The 19,173-nt window shown below is 49.4% G+C and overlaps 1 protein-coding gene across 4 annotated transcripts in view; it reads right to left on the bottom strand.

Annotated features, from left to right (window-relative positions):
- The window catches only part of adgrd1 (adhesion G protein-coupled receptor D1), a 172,677-nt gene that overhangs the window by 141,651 nt on the left and 11,853 nt on the right, over positions 1-19,173 (bottom strand). For 2 of the 4 annotated variants that reach the window (XM_072240785.1, XM_072240786.1), the window contains exons 3-10: positions 17,863-17,958; positions 15,612-15,734; positions 13,961-14,137; positions 6,395-6,652; positions 5,776-5,858; positions 3,488-3,628; positions 2,313-2,372; positions 533-653 (exon numbers count right to left, since the gene is read on the bottom strand). In XM_072240785.1, coding sequence (XP_072096886.1) covers positions 533-653; positions 2,313-2,372; positions 3,488-3,628; positions 5,776-5,858; positions 6,395-6,652; positions 13,961-14,137; positions 15,612-15,734; positions 17,863-17,958 — 1,059 coding nt within the window. The remainder of the gene's footprint in view (positions 1-532; positions 654-2,312; positions 2,373-3,487; positions 3,629-5,775; positions 5,859-6,394; positions 6,653-13,960; positions 14,138-15,611; positions 15,735-17,862; positions 17,959-19,173) is intronic. The other 2 variants (XM_072240787.1, XM_072240788.1) reach the window with 1 other exon arrangement.

Here is a 19,173-nt window from a genome sequence, read left to right as displayed (position 1 = left end):
AAAGCAGAGGGGTGAGCAATCTTACCAGGCAGATTAATGGTTCGGCAGGGGCTAGATAGGCTGAAGGGCCTGCATCTGCACTGTAGCGTTCTATGACTCCACGAACCCGGTGGGTTCAGTAGGGAGCCCGGGATCCTAAGGGGAAGGGGAGCTTTATCTGGGTCACAGAGAGAGAGAGGTTCTTCACTTTCCAGAGGAGCAGGGCTGAGAGGAGATAGGACCAGGACGAGGAGTGGACCAGGTTTAGAGGTCAGACAGGGATGTTCATACATGCTGCAGAAGCTTGACAAAAGAGAAAGATTGCTTCCAGTGGAAGGGTTGGGCTTGTCCTGGGACAGGACCCCATCTAACTATGATGTTGGAGTCAGGGTAGGAAGTGGGTTGGGAGTGGGCTTTAGGTCAGGGGTCAGATCACAGGTGACGGGGGTTGGGGGGATCAGGGATTTGGCCATGGAGTCTGGGAATAGGTCAGAAGTCAGGTTGAGTCAGGGGTCAGGGGTTAAGGGTCAGAAAGAGGTGTTAAAACTCTCACCAGCCACTGGCGAGGTCCCTTCGACCCTGACTGGCAAGTTCGGATCCCCTTCCAGGGAGGTCACCATGTGATCCAACACGTTGTCCACCATCTTGATTAACACACTCACCTCGGTGGCAGCCTGGGTACACCAGAAACAAAGGCAAGACTCACTGCGTGCCAGACAAGCCTCTAGGGAAACAAAGCAGCTATCGCTCAGGAATAAATCCGAGCCAACGAGCAGGAGGGGCTGGGGGCAACGGCTCGGGTGAGGTCAGTAACCCACACTCAGCACAGCCAGAAGCACTGAGCCAATCCGCGGGCAGATGCAGTCCGGCACCCCGCAATACTGGACCACTCAAAAAACATGGAGACAGGGAGGGGTGTAGGGCACAGACGGGATACAGAGACAAGAGTGGGTGTAGGGAGGGTAGGGAAGGGTTACAGAGACAGAAGGGGGTATAGGGAAGGTTGGGAGGGGCAAGCGGAGCTTACAGAGACAGGGAAGGGTGTAGGGGAGGGATGGGGTTAAAGAGGTAGAGTGGGATGTTGGGACTGAAGGGGGTTATTTTAGTCAGAGAGGGGTGTAGGGAAAAGAGGGAGGGGGTTACAGAGAACCGAGGGGTGTAAGCAAAGGAGGAGGTTACAGAGACAGTGAAGGGCGTAGGGGAGAGACTGGGTTTCAGAGACAGTGAGGGGGTGTAGGGGACAGACTGGGTTACAGAGACAGTGAGGGGGTGTAAGGGAAAGACTGGATTACAGAGACAGTGAGGGGTGTAGGGGACAGACTGGGTTACAGAGACAGTGAGGGGTGTAGGGGAGAGACTGGGTTACAGAGACAGTGAGGGGGTGTAGGGGAGAGACTGGATTACAGAGACAGTGAGGGGTGTAGGGGGCAGACTGGGTTACAGAGACAGTGAGGGGTGTAGGGAAGAGACTGGGTTACAGAGACAGTGAAGGGTGTAGGGAACAGACTGGGTTACAGAGACAGTGAGGGGTGTAGGGGAGAGACTGGGTTACAGAGACAGTGAGGGGTGTGGGGGAGAGACTGAGTTACAGAGACAGTGAGGGGTGTGGGGGAGAGACTGGGTTACAGATGCAGGGGTGGGTGTTAGAGCTGGAAGGGTTTACAGAGATAGGAAGGGTGTGGTGTAACCACCTCTGGACATTTTGCCTCTTCCTGTCTCTGTAACCCTCTCCAGCCTCTAAACTTCTCCCCGTCTCCTTAACCACTCCATCCTCTGCACCCCTCCCCATCTCTGAAACCCCCTCTGGCCCCTATACTCCTCCCTATCTCTGAAACCCCCTACAGCCCCGAAACCCCTCCCAATCTCTGTAATCCTCTCATTCCCTACATCCCTCCCCATCTCTGTAAACCCCCTCCAGCCCCTACACCCCTCCCTGTCTCTGTAACCCCCTCCTTCCCCTACACCCCTCCCTGTCTCTGTAAACCCCTCCTTCCCCTACATCCCTCCCTGTCTCTGTAACCCCCTCCTTCCCCTACACCCCTCCCTGTCTCTGTAAACCCCTCCTTCCCCTACACCCTTCCCTGTCTCTGTAACCCCCTCCATTCCTTACACCCCTCCCTGTCTCTGTAACCCCCTCCCTCTCCTACATCCCTCCCTGTCTCTGTAAACCCCTTCATCCCCTACACTCCTCCCTGTCTCTGTAAACCCCCTCCGGCCCTTACAACCCACCCTGTCTCTGTAACTCCCACTAGCCCCTACACCCCACCCCATCTCTGTAACCCCCTTGGGGGTAGCGTCCTGTGGGAGTGACCCGTCTGAGCATCATGCCTTACCTCCACTGACTCAGTCAGGCTAAGCGTGTCCAGGATTTCCCCCACCGTCTGCAGGTATTGCTGAAAAAACACAGGAACATCCAGATGAGATGTCAGCACCAGACTTCAAACTAGTGAAGAGTTTTACATTCCCAACGGTTTTCCCCATGTGCTCTGGTTTCCTCCCGTAGTCCCAAGACCTACAGGTTCGTAGGCTCATTGGTCACATGGGTGGTTTGGGCTTTTTAGGCCAAAAAGGCCTGTTACGGTGCTGTATCTCTAAATACAGCCTGTCTCCCCTCTACAGCCATGCCCGACTCTCCCTCCCAAAGCTACGTCAGTCTCCCTCTCAAAACCACGTCCATCTCCTTTGCAAAGCCTTTCCACCTCTCTCCCAAAGCCTCGTCCACCTCTCTCCCAAAGCCTCATCCATCTCTCTCCCAAAGTCTCGTCCATCTCCCTCCTAAACCCTCATCCACCTCCCTCCTAAAGCCTCGTCCACCTCCCTCCCAAAGCCTCGTCCATCTCCCTCCCAAAGCCTTGTTCACCCCCCTCCCAAACCCTCATCCATCTCCCTCCCAAAGCCTTGTCCACCTCCCTCCCAAAGCCTTGTCCATCTCCCTCCCAAAGCCTCGTCCGTCTCCCTCCTAAAGCCTCGTCCATCTCCCTCCCAAAGCCTTGTCACCTCCCCCCCCCGAAAGCCTCGTTCACCTCCCTCCCCAATCCTTGTCCATCTCCCTCCCAAAGCCTCGTCCACCTCCCTCCCAAAGCCTCGTCCATCTCTCTCCCAAAGCCTCGTCCACCTCCCTGCCCAATCCTTGTCCATCTCCCTCCCAAACCCTCGTCCACCTCCCTCCCAAAGTCTCGTCCATCTCCCTCCTAAAGCCTTGTCCGTCTCCCTCCCAAAGCCTCATCCATCTCCCTCCCAAAGCCACGCCTGTCTCCCTCTTAAAGCCATTCAGTGCTCCCGCATCGCACCCCATACTCCAGCCCCACTCTGGAGCAGTCTTCCTGATGTACAAGGGACCTTTTGACTTTGTGGGATCAAATAATGAGTCCAACTGACTCATCGAGTCTGTGCTGGGTCTTCGGTTAGGACCCATGGGCAACAATCCTCAGGTGACAGCGAGCTGGTACAAGGGGTTCTCAGTGCGAGGACTGAGCTGGGCACCCCTATGCCACCCGTTCAGCCTTACCTCTGTCAGGTTGGAAGCAGTTTGTTGTTGTAGCGTCCCATTTGGAAAGACAAAAGGGAGGCTGAGAAAGCCCCCAGCAGTGAATCTCTTGTCTTCCTCTCTCGGCTTGGCCGTGCCTGAGTAATTTGTGTTTGAGGCGGTCTGAGGAGAACCAAAAACACATTGGCAGCGTCGTGGGTGATGCCCTGCTCTGCCCCTGCCACACAGCAACACCGAGCAACAGTTACCCTGGTTACCTTCTCACAGATTACAAAGAAGGCACGACATCAGGGGTTTGAAGAGATTTGACATGTCACCAAAGGCACTCGTAAATTTCTACAGCTGTACCGCGGAGAGAATTCTAACTGGCCGCACCACCGTCTGGCATGTGGGGGTGGGGTTGGGGGCACTGCACAGGATTGGAAATAGCTGGAGAAAGTTGTCACGTCCATCATGGGCAGTAGCTTCCACAGCATCCACGACATCTTCAAACAGCAATGCCTCAAAAAGGCGGCATCCATCGTGAAGGATCCCGATCACCCAACAGGGCAGGGTGTAGGGGAGGGATGTAGGGTTCGAACTGTAATGCACTGTTTTTATTGTAATGTATTGCATTGTACTGCACTGCAAAAAAAAAACCAAATTTCACAACATATGCCGGTGGTACTAAACCTGATTCTTATCGCCGTTACCAGAAAGATGTTATTCATCTGGAGAGGTTGCAAAATAGATTTACTGGAACATTGCTGGGATTTGACTTAGCCCAAAGGGTCTGCTCCTCTAATGAGTTCAAAGTTCAGGAAGTTATGCTGCTGCTTTATAATCTCTAGTTGGGCCGCATCTGGTCACCATACAATGGGAAGGACGTTGATGCTTAGCAGCGGGTGCAGAAGCGGTTGACCAGGATGCTGCCTGGTTTAGAGGGTGTGTGCTAGCACGAGAGCTTGCACAAATGGGTTCTTCTCTCTGGAGCAGCAGAGACTGAGTGGAGATCTGAGAGAGGCTTACAGGATTAGAAGAGGCAGAGATAGACAGAACCACACATAACACACACACACACACACACACACACACACAACACCGGAGGAACTCAGCAGGTCAGGCAGCATCTATGGAAATTAATAAATATTCAAAGTTTCAGGCCAAGACTCGTCATCAGGACTGGAAAGGAAGGGAGAAGATACCAGAATAAAAAGGCTGGGGAGGGGGAGGAGGACTAGCTACAGGGTGATCGGTGAAGCCAGGTGGGTGGGAAAGGTGATAGTTGGAGATGAAAGAATCTGATAGGAGAGGAGAGTGGACCATAGGAGAAAGGGAAGGAAGAGGGGCACCGGGGGGTGTGATTTGGCAGGTGAGGAGAAGAGGTAAGAGGCTAGAGTGGGGAATTTTTTTTACTGACAAGAAGGTGTTACCCCACACTGTAGATAAACAACAGCCAGCTCTAATTTTAAGGCAGAATTCTCCGATGTGCACCGCTCAACGAGATGACTGTTGTGCTCACTCTCAAGGGCTGAGAGTGCGGGGCTCTGCACAGTTGGATGTGGGAGCTAATGATCCCCAGTCACACCCTAGTGCTCCCCACCCCACTTCTTCCAAGTACAGGAGAGAAATCACAAGAGATTGTGCAGAAGCTGGAAGTCCAGAGCAACACACACAAAATGCTGGAGGAGCTCAGCAGGTCGGGCTGCATCTACGGAGGAAGAAAGAGCCAACTTTTCGAGCCGAGACCCTTCACCAGGAGAATGGAGAGAACATCCAGCTGCCATCCAAGAATGAAGGGAGAAGATGCCAAGTCTGTTCCTGTGCTGTTCTATGCTTTGCGTGCTATCTTCAAAGTACAAAATTCTTTATTCATGAAGCCATGAACATCAATTTCGCAAATCAGGTAATTTCACCCCCCCCCTCCCTTTTCCCTCTGCTTCAAATCCCTCTCTGGCATCTTACCTCTTCCCCTCACCTGCCTATCACCTCCCTCTTGTTATCCTCCTTCCCCTTCTCCCATGGTCCACTCTCCTCTCCAATCAGATCCCTCCTTCTCCAGCCCTTTACCTTTTCCACCAATCACCTCCCAGCTTCTTACTTCATCCCCCCTCCCCCCACCCACCTGGCTTCTCCTATCACCTTCTACCTTGTCCTCCTTCCCCTCCTCCCACCTTCTTGTTCTGGCTTCTTCCCCCTTCCTTCTCGATCTTGAAAAGGGTCTCGGCCCAAAACGTTGACTGTTTATTCACTTCCATAGATGCTGCCCGACCTGCTGACTTCCTCCAGCATTGTGCTCTGTGTACAACAGAAACCGGGTGTAGACTTACCGGATTTTCCATTGTGGAATCGCTGGCACCCAGATCTCCCAAGGACAGAGAGGGGCCGTTTCCTGGGTTACAAACAGGCATACCTGGGGAGAAAGCAGCACACACACACATACTCGCTCAATTATACCTGAGAGCTAGAGATCACGGTTGTGGGACACTGTTACAGTCAGAGTTTGGAGCTCAACCGCGGTGCCCCTGTTAAGAAAGTTCATATGTTCTTCCCGTGGGATGCATGGGTTTCCTCTGGGTGCTCCGGTTTCCTCCCACAGTCCAAAGACAAACCAGTTAGTAGGTTAATTGGTCATTGTAAATTGTCCCGTGATTAGGCTGGGGTTAAATTGGGGGATTGCAGGGCAGCTTGAAGGGCCAGAAGGGCCTGTTCTGCACTGTATCCCAATAAAAACTGAATCTTAACTAGATGCGGCAGCAGCCAATTTCCTGAATCCCTCGCCCTTGAGAAGAACACACTCTATGCTAAAACCTTGCATGGTTACAGCACCTGACTTCACAAGGTGTCTGAAAGCACGGTCACGTCTGTCCCGTACTGTGCACGTGCCGAGAGACCACCCCCCCACCCCCCCAACCCCGGTGCTGCATAAACAAAAGGAATTGTGTTTACCTATAGTCGCGTTAAAGTACAGCTGAATCTCCAGCGGGGAGAGAGCCCGCTCCCAAATGACAAACTCGTCGAAAGAGCCGGTCACGTAGTGGCTGTAGGAGTGCGTCCTCTGAGTGCTTGTCACCAGGTTGACGTACTGGTTGCCGCTGTCCGCTGTCTCCTTGCCGTAGGTGTCGTTGGTGCTGAACGTGCCATTGACGTAAACCTTGAGACCACCCACCGGGCTCCAGGTGAAGAGAATGTGCGTCCATTCAGGGCCTGAAGACAGGGGAAGAGCCCACGCACAGTGACTCAGGGCCAGGGGTCACAGATACCCCCCCACCCGCACTGAGCATTCGTGTTGTAGAGGCCAACCTCAGGGTGGAGGAGCAACACCGTATATTGGTTAACCTCCAACCTGATGGCATGAGTATCAATTTCCTCCCTCCCATTCCCTACTCTGACCTTTTACTTCTTCTCACTTGTCTGTTACTTCCCCCTCGGTCCCCTCCACCTTCCCTTTCTCCTTTGCTGCACTCGCCTCTCCTATTAGATTCTTTCTTCTCCAGTCCTTGACCTTTCTCCCCCACCTGGCTTCACCTATCACCTTCCAGCTAGCCTCCTTCCCCTCCCCCAACCTTTTTATTTTGGCATCGTCCCTGAAGAAGGGTCTCGGCCCAAAACGTTGCCTGTTTATTCCTCTCCATAGTTGCTGTCTGTCCTGCTGAGTTCCTCCAGCTCTAGGTTTCCAGCATCTGCGGATTTTCTTGTGTCCATGACACATGAACAAATATACATGCACATAGAGGCACGTACAAACAGTGGATTCCAGATATTTGAGCCATCGGTTAATCAGGCCAGACACTCATTTGAGATAACTCTTAAAGAACAAAAACTAATTAAGAAAATAGCTGCGATTGCCCCCCAATTTATTTGGGACGCTCTGGTGCTTAACTGGGACAGGAGACTGTTGCCTAATAATTTTGAACTAGCATCAATCACGTGCACTTGCATGGCCATCGCAGACACTACACCGTGCTTAGAGCAGACAGGTTTTAAATAGCATCAGTTGCATGTGTTTGTGTTCAAAAAGCAGTGATTTTTGTCACTGATGGTTAGTGAGAAATAAGGAGTAAGACAATTTAGATTTGTTTTGGTCACTGGGGTTTCAGGCATTCAGGCTTGGAGATGCCAGAAACAGCCGGGATTGAAAATGAAACAATTTCACTACTTCAACAAGTTAGGAACTATGAAGCGTTTAAAGGTAACGACAAACATCTCGGAGGGTATGAAGAAAATGATGATTTGGATGATGCAATCATCGACAACATTTTATGAAGGTTGTCTACTATCTGCAGTAGGTGTCTGCATTGATTTTGTTCATTTACAGTCAAAAGAACGTGACACGGATTAATTCCTCTGTTGATAAGTATTAGGAACTAACACAAAGTCTTATAGTACTGCAGTAGTATTGGTAATGTTCTAATTTGTTCTGTATTTTGTTTAAATATAGAATTTGTTACTCAGTTTGGCTTTTTTATACCTTTTTAACTATTTCCGAGAAACTTCAGCTAACTGAGACAGCCGCTTAGTCGGGCCCAAATCTACTTGTCCTGAAGTGTGCCTATTAACCAGAATCCACTGTATATAGAAAATGCGTGCACACGCGCGCACACACACACACGCACACACACACGCACACACACACGCACACACGCACGCACACACATGCACACGCACACACGTACCATACATTACTATGGAAACACAGTAACAATTCATTCTAGTACAGACTCTGCTCAATGCATTTCTTAAAATGTCTGAAAATAGGCACATATCTGAAATATAGATTGAATAGATGAAATACTGTCCTGTGACATGTTCAGAAAATACTAGGAAAAGGTGTGCATGGCTGTTTCAACAAAATTTAGCCTCAGGGACTCAGCAAGGAATTCCAAAGCCAATATCCTTTACAACTGGCTTTGAAGTTGCATTAATAGAATTTTTCTTCCTCAAATAGTTGCTTCCCCTGACTTGTAACTATAAAAATTCCACATTCCCGGCAGGACCCATTCATCTATTTTACTAGGATTTACTAGGATGTTGCCAGGTCTTCAGGAGTTGAGTTACAGGGAAAGATTGAACAGGTTAGGACTTTATTCCTTGGAGTGTAGAAGAATGAGGGCGGATTTGATAGAGGTTTACAAAATTATGAAGGGTATAGACAGAGTAAATGCGAGTAGGCTCTTTCGACTTAGATTAGGAGAGATAAATACGAGAGGACATGGCTTTAGGGTGAAAGGGAAAAGGTTCAGGGGGAACTTCTTCACTCAGAGAGCAGGGGAGTGTGGAACAAGCTGCCATCTGACGTGGTAAATGCGGGCTCGCTCTTAAGTTTTAAGAATAAATTGCAGAGGTACATGGATGGGAGAGGTCTGGAGGGTTATGGACTGGATGCGGGTCAATGGGACTAGTGGAATAAAGTTTCGGCACAGACTAGAAGGGCCGAATGGCCTGTTTTCTGTGCTGTAGTGTTCTAGGGTTCTATCAGGACTTAAACACACAAAAACACAGCCAAATTTCTGGATAATACAAGGATCTGGGTAATAACATTTGGTTTTTAGAGAGGGAATTTACGGCTGGTAGGGGTGGTCACGGAACGGACATGGTGTCAGTTGGCAATGGCCCTGTGGAAGAGAGAATACCTTCAAACAGAGTGATAAATGGCGCCTACCAGCCCCGACTAGGAGTTGAGGATGCCATCGTCTACCTGCTGAACCGTGTCTATGCCCACCTGGACAAGCCAGTGAGCACTGTGAGGGTCATGTTTTTTGACTTCTCCAGTGCGTTCAACACCATCCGCCCTGCTCCGCTGGGGGAGAAGCTGACAGCGATGCAGGTGGATGCTTTCCTGGTGTCATGGATTCTTGATTACTTGACTGGCAGACCACAGTACGTGTGCTTGCAACACTGTGTGTCCGACAGAGTGATCAGCAGCACTGGGGCTCCACAGGGGACTGTCTTGTCTCCCTTTCTCTTCACCATTTACACCTCAGACTTCAACTACTGCACAGAGTCTTGTCATCTTCAGAAGTTTTCTGATGACTCTGCCATAGTTGGATGCATCAGCAAGGGAGATGAGGCTGAGTACAGGACTACGGTAGGAAACTTTGTGACATGGTGTGAGCAGAATTATCTGCAGCTTAATGTGAAAAAGGCTAAGGAGCTGGTGGTAGATCTGAGGAGAGCTAAGGTACCAGTGACTCCTGTTTCCATCCAGGGGGTCAGTGTGGACATGGTGGAGGATTACAAATACCTGGGGATACAAATTGACAATAAACTGGACTGGTCAAAGAACACTGAGACTGTCTACAAGAAGGGTCAGAGCCGTCTCTATTTCCTGAGGAGACTGAGGTCCTTTAACATCTGTCGGACGATACTGAGGATGTTCTACGAGTCTGTGGTGGCCAGTGCTATCATGTTTGCTGTTGTGTGCTGGGGCAGCAGGCCGAGGGTAGCAGACACCAACAGAATCAACAAACTCATTCGTAAGGCCAGTGATGTTGTGGGGATGGAACTGGACTCTCTGATGGCGGTGTCTGAAAAGAGAATGCTGTCCAAGTTGAATGCCATCTTGGACAATGTCTCCCATCCACTACATAATCTACTGGTTGGACAGAGGAGTACGTTCAGCCAGAGACTCATTCCACCGAGATATAGCACAGAGCATCATAGGAAGTCATTCCTGCCTGTGGCCATCAAACTTTACAACTCCTCCTTTGGAGGGTCAGACACCCTGAGCCAATAGGCTGGTCCTGGACTTATTTCCCAGCATAATTTACATATTACTATTTAACTATTTATGGTTTTATTACTATTTATTATTTATGGTGCAACTGTAACGAAAACCAGTTTCCCCCAGGATCAATAAAGTATGACTATGACTATGACCATGACTATGACTAAAAACACACTAGAAACTACGCCACTGGTATGATGAACTTGAGGCCGAGGCTCTGGGCCTACTCTAGCTTTTCCAGGGATTGAGGTCTATGGACCGGGTCTGGTTCAGGATGCTGTTGCTCGCTTCTATTGTCTGTCTGATTTGTGTGTGCTTTTTTCCCTCTTTCTCTGTGCATTTGCTGCTGCTCTTTCATTTGTTTTAATTGGGTTCTTTTGGGTTTGTGGCTTTGTGGCCGCCCTGTAAGTAGACAAGTCTCACACTGCATGATTTATACGTTCTTTGGTAATAAATGTAGGTACTTTGAATCTTTCAAATCCACAGCGACAGACAAAATGCCGGAGGAACTCGGTAGGCCAGGCACCGTCAATGGAAATGAATAAACAGTCGATGTTTTGGGCTGAGACCCCTCAGCAGGACTGGAAAGGATGGGGAGGGAGGTGCCTGAATAAAAAGGTGGGGGGGGGGGGAGGGAAGAAGGCTGGCTGGAAGGTGATCATTGAAGCCAGGTGGGTGGGAAAGGTAAAGGGCTGGAGAGGAAGAGTCTGATCGGAGAGGAGAGTGGACCACAGGAGAAATGGAAGGAAGAGGGGACCCAGGGGGGTGTGATTTGGCATGTGAGGAGAAGAGGTAAGAGGCTAGAGTGGGAACATTTTTTTACTGGCAAGTAGGTATTACCCCACACTGTAGATAAACAACAGCCTGCTCTAATTTTAAGGCAGAATTCTCCGATGTGCGCTGCTCACCGAGATGACTATCGTGCTCACTCTCAAGGGCTGAGAGTGCGGGGCTCTGCACAGTTGGACGTGGGAGCTAATGATCCCCAGTCACAACCTGGCGCTCCCCACCCCACTTCCTCCAAGTACAGGAGAGAGATCACAAGAGATTGTGCAGATGCTGGAAATCCAGAGCAACACACACAAACTGCTGGAGGAACTCAGCAGGCCAGGCAGCTTCTATGGAGGAAGAAAGAGCCAACTTTTCGAGCCAAGACCCTTCACCAGGAGAATGGAGAGAACATCCAGCTGCCATTCAAAAATGATTACGGGAATGAAAGGGTTAACATGACTGACTGGAATTCAGGAGAATGCGGGGGGATCTACATTGAAACATACCAAGCGTTGAAAGGACTAGATAGGGTAGATGTGGAGAGGGTGGTCGGGGTATCCAGAACTAGAGGGCACAGCCTCAGAATTGAGGGGCAACCCATTAGAAGGAAGGTAAGGAGGATTTCTTTTAGCCAATGAGTAGCAAATCTGTGGAATGCTGTGCCTGACTGGGGTGGAGGCCAAGTCCGAGGGAATACTTAAGGTGGAAGCTGATGGTTTCCTGATCGGTCAGGGCATCAAAGGATACGGTGAGAAGGCAGGTATATGGGTTTGAGTGAGATCTGGGATCAGCCATGATGGAATGGTGGAACAGACTCAATGGGCTGAATGGCCTCATTCTGCTCCTATGTCTTATGGTCTCACAGTCTAATATATGAGAAGTGTTTGATGGCTCTGGGCGTGTACTGAATGGAATTCAGGAAAATGAGGGCGAGATCTCATTGAAACCTGTCGAATGTTGAAAGGCCTCGACAGAGTGGATGTGGAAAGGATGTTAGTGGAGGAGTCTAGGACCAGAGGACATAGCCTCAGAATAGAAAGATGTCCATTTAGAACAGAGTTGAGAAGGAACTTCTTTAGCCAGAGGAAGGTGAATCTGTGGAATTTGTCATTGGAAGACTAAGGGGCAAGTTGAGAGAAGTTTATAAAATAATTAGAGGTATAGATATGGGAGACAGAATGATTCTTTCATCCCAGTGACAGATATAGGGTCAACACCTGCATTTTCACTGGAGCAAACACAGGCGAAAGTCGTAACTCCGTTCTCCAAACCCCACCGTTCCAAGGAGTCAACCGTAAGCATACGACCTACCCAATCCTTGGAGTGGGCCACCTCAATGACTCTAACGTTCTGAATGGCCTCAGCAGTTCAGACGTTGTTCAAGTTCAATTGTCATTCAACCATATGTGAATACAGCCAAACAAAACAGCATTACTATAAGGTATAGGAGCAGGTTTAGGTTATTTTGCCCATCGAGTCTGCTCCCATCATGGCCGATCCATTTTCCCTCTCAGCCTCAATTTCCTGCCCTCTCCTTGTGCTGCTTCATGTCCTAACCAATCAAAAACTTATCAACCTCTGCCTTAAATGTACCCAAAGACTTGGCCTCCACAGCTGCCTGTGGCAACAAATTCCACCAATTCACCACTCTCTGGCTAAAGAAATTCCTCCTCATCTCTGTTCTAAAATGATTCTCCTCTATTTTAATTCTGTGCCCTCTGGTCCTAGACTCCCCCACTGTAGGAAACATCCTCTCCACATCCACTCTATCAAGTCCTTTCAATATTCGATAGGCTTCAATGAGATTCCCCCTCCCCCCAATTCTTCGGAACTCCAGCGAGGACAGACCCAGAGCCATCTAATGCTCCCCCTTTGACAAACCTTTCAATCCTGGAATTATTTTCATGAACCTCCTTTAAACACTGTTCAATGTCAGCACATCTTTTCTGAGCTCTGACCAGTGCTTTATAAAACCTTAGCATTACATTCTTGCTTTTTATATTTGAGTCCTCTTGAAATAGATGCTAACATTGCTTTCCTCACGATAAACTCAACCTGCATGAGGACTCCCAAGTTCCTTTGCAGCTCAGAATTTGAATTTTCTCTCCGTTTAGAAAATAGTCCACACTTATAAGTGTACCAAAGACACGCTTTGCCACTTCTTAGCCCATTCTTCTAATATGTCTAAGTCCTTCTGTAGCCTCTTTACTTCCTCAAAACTACCTGCTCCTCCACCTATCTTTGAATCATCCACAAACTTGGCCACAAAACCATTTCTATTCAGAGCCAAGTTACAAAACACAGTATCCATGGTCAAACACAGCACAAAGCACATATAAGGTAACACAATAAAATATAATATAACCCAAGTCCTTGAGTGTCATACTCTGTAGATTGATGGTGCCTGAATGTTGTCAGCAAGAATAAGCCCGCAGTAGTCCACAGACAATTTGTCTTCTACGGAGCAAACACTGGAGGGCAGCACCAGCAGGAGGGGGCAGCCGCCCCCAACCCATGGGGTGGATTGAGACAAAACACCAACTGCCCAGTGCTTTGAAGCTCAAAGATTCGTTTCATCACAGGATCAGAAAAAAGCCGCAGAAAGTTGTAAACTCAGCGAGCTCCATCATGGACACTAGCCTCCCTACCATTGAAGATATCTTCAAAAGGCAATGCCACAAAAAGGCTGCAGCCATCATTAAGGACCCCCATCACCCAGGACATGCCCTCTTCTCATTGCTACCATCAGGGAGGAGGTACAAGTGCCTGAAGACACGCACTCGATGTTTCAGGAACAGCTTCTTCCCCTCTGCCATCGGATGTCCAAATAGTCCATGAACCCATGAACACTAACTCATTATTTCTTTCTGACACTTTATAATTTAATGAAATAAATTGAATTTCTTTCTGTGTGCTCCTGCCCACAAAACAGCAAATGCCATGTTGTGTACCAGGGACAATAAACTCTATTCTGATTCATGGGCGGCCAGTGGGAAATATTTCAGAGGTAGGCTCACCTGGTGGGCTTATTGACGCTTTCCATGAGCGTGAGGTTTTGTGGGTGTAGAATTCAATGAAGCCATTGTTGTCGCTGGCGTAGACGGAGAACCGGTTTGACATCAGCTTACCGCCGGATGGCATGCTGACGCCTGATTGTTTATCGAGGTTCTTCCAGAAGAAGGAAAAGCTGACACCTGCGGAAAGAGCGACATTAACTGCACCCGGGAATCCCAGACTCTTCCGCCAACGTCCGTGGGCCGGATGGGCGGAGCGGGGGGGGAGGGTCAAGAGACAAGCCCTGAAACTAGGTCAAGGTAATGGTTTGATAACCCATTTCCCAGACTTGTCGATGGAAGACAAATAGAAACCAAACAACCAATGAGAACAAAGGGTTATCTGTCACTAGTCCTAGAGTCATAGAGCACTACATCATGGGAACAGGCCCTTCAGCCCTTCTAGTCCATGCCTGTTATTCTGCCTACTCCCATTGACGTGCACCGGGAACATAGGTCACCACATCCCTCTCATCCACGTACCTATCCAAACTTCTCTTCAATGTTGAAATCAAACCCACATCCACTACATGCACTGGCAGCTTGTCCCACACTCTCATCACCTTATAAGTGAAGACATTTCCCCCTAGGTTCCCCTTAGACATTTCACCTTTCACCCTCTAGTTGTAGTCTCACTCAACCAGAGTGGAAAAGACCTACATTTTTCCTATCTATACCCCTCATAATTTGTGTACCTCTGTCATATCTCCCCTCATTCTCCTACACTCTAGGGAATAAGACCATAAGACATAGGAGCAGAATTAGGCCATTCAGCCCATCAAGTCGGCTCCACCATTTCATCATGGCTGATCCATTTTTCCCTCTCAGCTCCAATCTCCTACCTCCTCCTGATAACCATTCACGCCTTGATTAACCAAGAAACTATCAACCTCCGCTTTACATTCACCCAGTGACTTGGCCTCCACAGCTGCCTGTGGCAACAAATTCCACCCTCTGGCTAAAGAAATTCCTCCTTCTCTCCATTCTAAATTGAGGTCCCTAGAAATAAAGTCCTAACCTGTTCAATCTTTCCCTATAACTCAGGTCCTCAAGTCCCAGCAATATCTTTGTAAATTTTCTCTGCACTCTTTCAAACTTATCGATATTTTTCCTAACGATATGTGACCAGAACTGCAGACAATGCTCCAGATTTGGCCTCACCAAACAAATTGTGCATTGGGAGCAAACTATTTGGTCTTGCTCAGAAAGATGTGTATAATAATGGAGACGGCACAGAACCAGGCCAGTGGACTCAACCCATGGTGTCTATACTCAATACAAGCCCCCTTTCCGTGCTTCTCCCCTTCACACGTTCCTGCCAATCTCTTCTATAAACCATTATCAAATCAGCTCCCATCAAGGCAGCTAATTCCCACCGGAACGCCTCTGCAAAAGACAACACTCACTTCCCAACAACATCCTTGTAAATTTTCTCTGTGCTTTTTTAATCATAGTGGTAGGATCTTGCTGCCACTCAGCTGTCTGGGACGCCGTGGCTGGGGTGTGGAGAAAGGACAGGCTCGCCGGAGGGGGGGGGGGTGTTCAGGGCAGTGGGGGGTGGGGAGAGGGGTTGGACTGCTTGTTCTGGAACTGAGCGGCCTGCAGTGGAACTAACCTGCCTCTCCACATTGCTCCAGATCACTGATGCACGAATTCTTGGAGCTTCCGAAGTGCAGGAGGGTGGCACCAGCGTTTTCGTTCAAATAGATCCCCTTGTTCACCACACCCTCCACCACGTCTGCAGGACAGAGCGGGCAGCAGTGAGTCAGAGCACAGGGGCCACCAGCAGCTTCCCAGCACGGCCCCAGAGCAATGGAAGGGATGACTGAAAAGCTTCTGCTAAAGGTTTAGTTTAACAGGTGGAAGGCACTGGAGGTGGGAGAAGGGTTAACAGGCACATTCATAAATTCACCAATCAGGTCGCAGAGTTGAACAATCAGCACAGAAACAGGCCCTTCGGCCCATCTCATCCATGCCAACCCTTTCGCCCTTTCCCCGTACTGGGCTGCAGATTGGCCGTTGGAAAGTAGACTGACACAGGGACTCCAATGGCGAAGTCACATGTTGACGACCCAGCCCTTTACCCAGTCAGGAGCAAGAGCCCGAGGTCTGTGCCAACCTGACGCTTTCCACACGAGTGTGCAAGACTCCCCAGGAACGGGAGAGCCCACACCCAACCTTACCCCTGATCCTGGGAGATGACCCCTCCTCCACAACCACGTGTCCACCTTTCAGGGTTCTGCTGAGGCCATTGCTATGACCTCCTCGGGAAGGGAACTTCCCAGATCCGGTGAAGAGAGATTTACTTTCCACACCCCCCACTGCTCATTAATTCCATCCAATAATCCCACCCCTAGCTGGTCTGCGAAACATACCCCAATACCAGTGGAGTTTGTAAATCCACACTCAGAGAAACCAGGAACTTAGATACCAACCCCCAGAAAAAAAGCTGGACAAAAGTCAGCAAAAAAAAAACACAAAATGAGCAGCAATTTATAAACACAAGAGGTTCTGCAGACACTGGAAATCCAGAGCAGCACACACAAAATGCTGGGGGGATCTCCATGGCCCCCCCGTGGTCCACCCCCCTGTCCTACCAGATTCCTTCTTCTTCAGCCCTTTACCGTTTCCACCAATCACCTCCTAGCTTTTTATTTCATGACCCCCTCCCTCACCTACCTAACTTTCCCTTCACCTGGCCTCACATACCGTATCACCGGCCAGCTTGTAGTCCTCCACCCCCCACCCCCACCCCACCTTCACATTCTGACTTCTCCCCCCTTCCACCCCAGTCCAGGCAGCAACTATGGAGATGAATGCACAGTCGACGTTTCATCAGCACTGGAAAGGAAGGGGGAAGATGCCAGAATAAGGAGGTGGGGAGAGTGGAAGGAGGACAAACTGGAAGGTGACAGGTGAGACCAGGTGAGGGGGAAGGTGGGCGGCTGGGGGAGGAGGGGATGAGGTGATAGGTGGAAAAGGTTTGTGCATTATGTGCCATGTCGTATGACGTGGGTGATCATGGTCTTTCCAGGATGATTGTCCCTGGCAAATTTTTCTACTGAAGTGGTTTGCCATTGCCTTCTTCTGGGCAGTGTCTTTACAAGGACAGGTGACCCCAGCCATTATCAATACTCTTCAGAGATTGTCTGACTTCAGTAGTCGCATAACCAGGACTTGTGATCTGCACCGGCTGTCCATACGACCTTCCACCACCTGCTCCCTTGGGCTCATGTGATCGGGAGCTAAGCAGGTGCCTCACCTTGCCCAAGGGTGGCCTGCGGGCTGGCGGAGGAAACCAGCACCATACATCTCTTTTGGTAGAGAAGTATCTCCACCCTCCCAGCCGGCAAAAAGGTAAAGGGTTGGAGAAGAAGGAATCTGACAGGAGAGGAGAGTGGTCAATGGGCGAAAGGGGAGGAAGGAGGGGCACCAGCGGGAGGTAATGGGCAGGTGAGGGGAAGAGAAGGGGTGAGAGGGGAGCCAGAATGGGGAATGGAAAATAAGAGAAAGGAGAGGGGAGAGAAATAACTGGAAGTTAGAGAATATAGATGTTCATGCCATCAGTTTGGAGCAGCAAGGTATCATCTGCATTTTAAGGATTATGAGATATTTATTCCACTTCATAGATGTTGCCTTAGCTGGTGAGTTCCTCTATCATTTTATGCGTGTTGCTCTGGATTTCCAGCATCTGCAGAATCTCTTGTCTTTATGAGACATTTATTGGCTGATTTATCATCCCCGAATTAACAATCCATCACCTTTATCTCAGGCTCAGTTACAATTATCCAAAGGTTACAAGTTATAAACGTTCCCTCTGCTCCACACGCTCAAATGGAAAACGAGGACAGAGAGAAGATTCTCACCTACAACTGCTGACAGGTTAGAGAAGGCAGAGTCAATGGTGTAAAGAGAGGAAGAATTATAGGAGGGGAGCACAGTAAAACGGTGAGATCGGAGAACTGTCAGAGAGAAAAGGAAAAACACAAGTCAGGCAGAGATCAGTGTGTTGTGGACAGAGACACCCAAACATCACTGCACGGTTACTGACTGTCACACCACCGGTCAGTGTGTTGTGGACAGAGACATGTTCAAGCTTCACCACGTTATTACAGCCCATTGGACCATGGACTACTCTGTACAATCTAGAGTTAATCAATCAATCAATACAGCCTGTTACACTGCTGGCATTTCAGGCAGCAATGAAGTTCTTCCATCTGTCTGTTTTGGGCCTCTCTGATGTAGAAGGATTCTCCAGTGCTGTTTCTGTAGCAGTTTTGTTTTACCAGACAGGGTTGTTAGACCAGAACTGAACCCCCGAACCTGGAGGACCGGTGGACCTCTTTTAGCCTGCCCTTTACATTGTGTTGGGCACATGGCCAAGTGGTTAAGGCATTCTTCTAGTAATCTGAAGGTCGCCAGTTCAAGCCTTAGCTGAGGCAGCGTGTTGTGTCCTTGAGCAAGGCACTTAACCACACATTGCTCTATGTCTGTGTGAGGAGTGGGGCGCCACACAGACTTTCGTTCCGCGCCTTGTAAGGCATGAAAATGCCCGACGCTGGCCTCTTAGGCCTGAGTCGATGATCCCTCCCCCTACATTTTGACCTGTTTAGCATGGGTGACCCTACCAAGAGCCAAAGCATAAAGCCCTGACTCCAGCCGACACAGCTCGCTGGGTCACTGAGACACACAAGCCTCCAGCCACAAGGTGGTGGTCCTCTTGGAGGACTCTCTCGAGTAGACCTATTCTACTGCTAACATTCTCATCCTCTCTAGAGCATGTGTAGCTCAGAAAAATGCGTGCAAAAGGTAAATCTCCTACTGTCTAATATCTGAACTTTCCAGGAAGGTTTAGAGTCATAAAGCACAGTTAGTCATCTCCGTTAGTCCTGTTTTGTTTTGTAGACCAACGAGCCCATACCGTTTTGGATCAATGAGCCCACACCATCTCATTATATCCATGTGTCTGGTTAACCTATTGTTGGACTATGGGAGGAAACCAGAGCACCCAGAGGAAACCTGAGGGTCATGGGGAGAAGGTACGCGCTCCTAACAGGCAGTGGTGGGAGTTGAACCTGGGTCACTAGTGCTGTAGTAACATTACATTAACATGCTCGCCCATGTCTGACATTCATGGCAATAACATAGAGTCCTACAGGCCATTCGGCCCAGCTGGG

This window comes from Mobula birostris, chromosome 22 (assembly GCF_030028105.1).
Source record: "Mobula birostris isolate sMobBir1 chromosome 22, sMobBir1.hap1, whole genome shotgun sequence".
In the NCBI taxonomy this organism is placed as follows: domain Eukaryota; kingdom Metazoa; phylum Chordata; class Chondrichthyes; order Myliobatiformes; family Myliobatidae; genus Mobula; species Mobula birostris.
The sequence above is the reverse complement of the archived record's forward strand: the minus strand, read 5'-3'. Positions and strand labels throughout refer to the sequence as shown.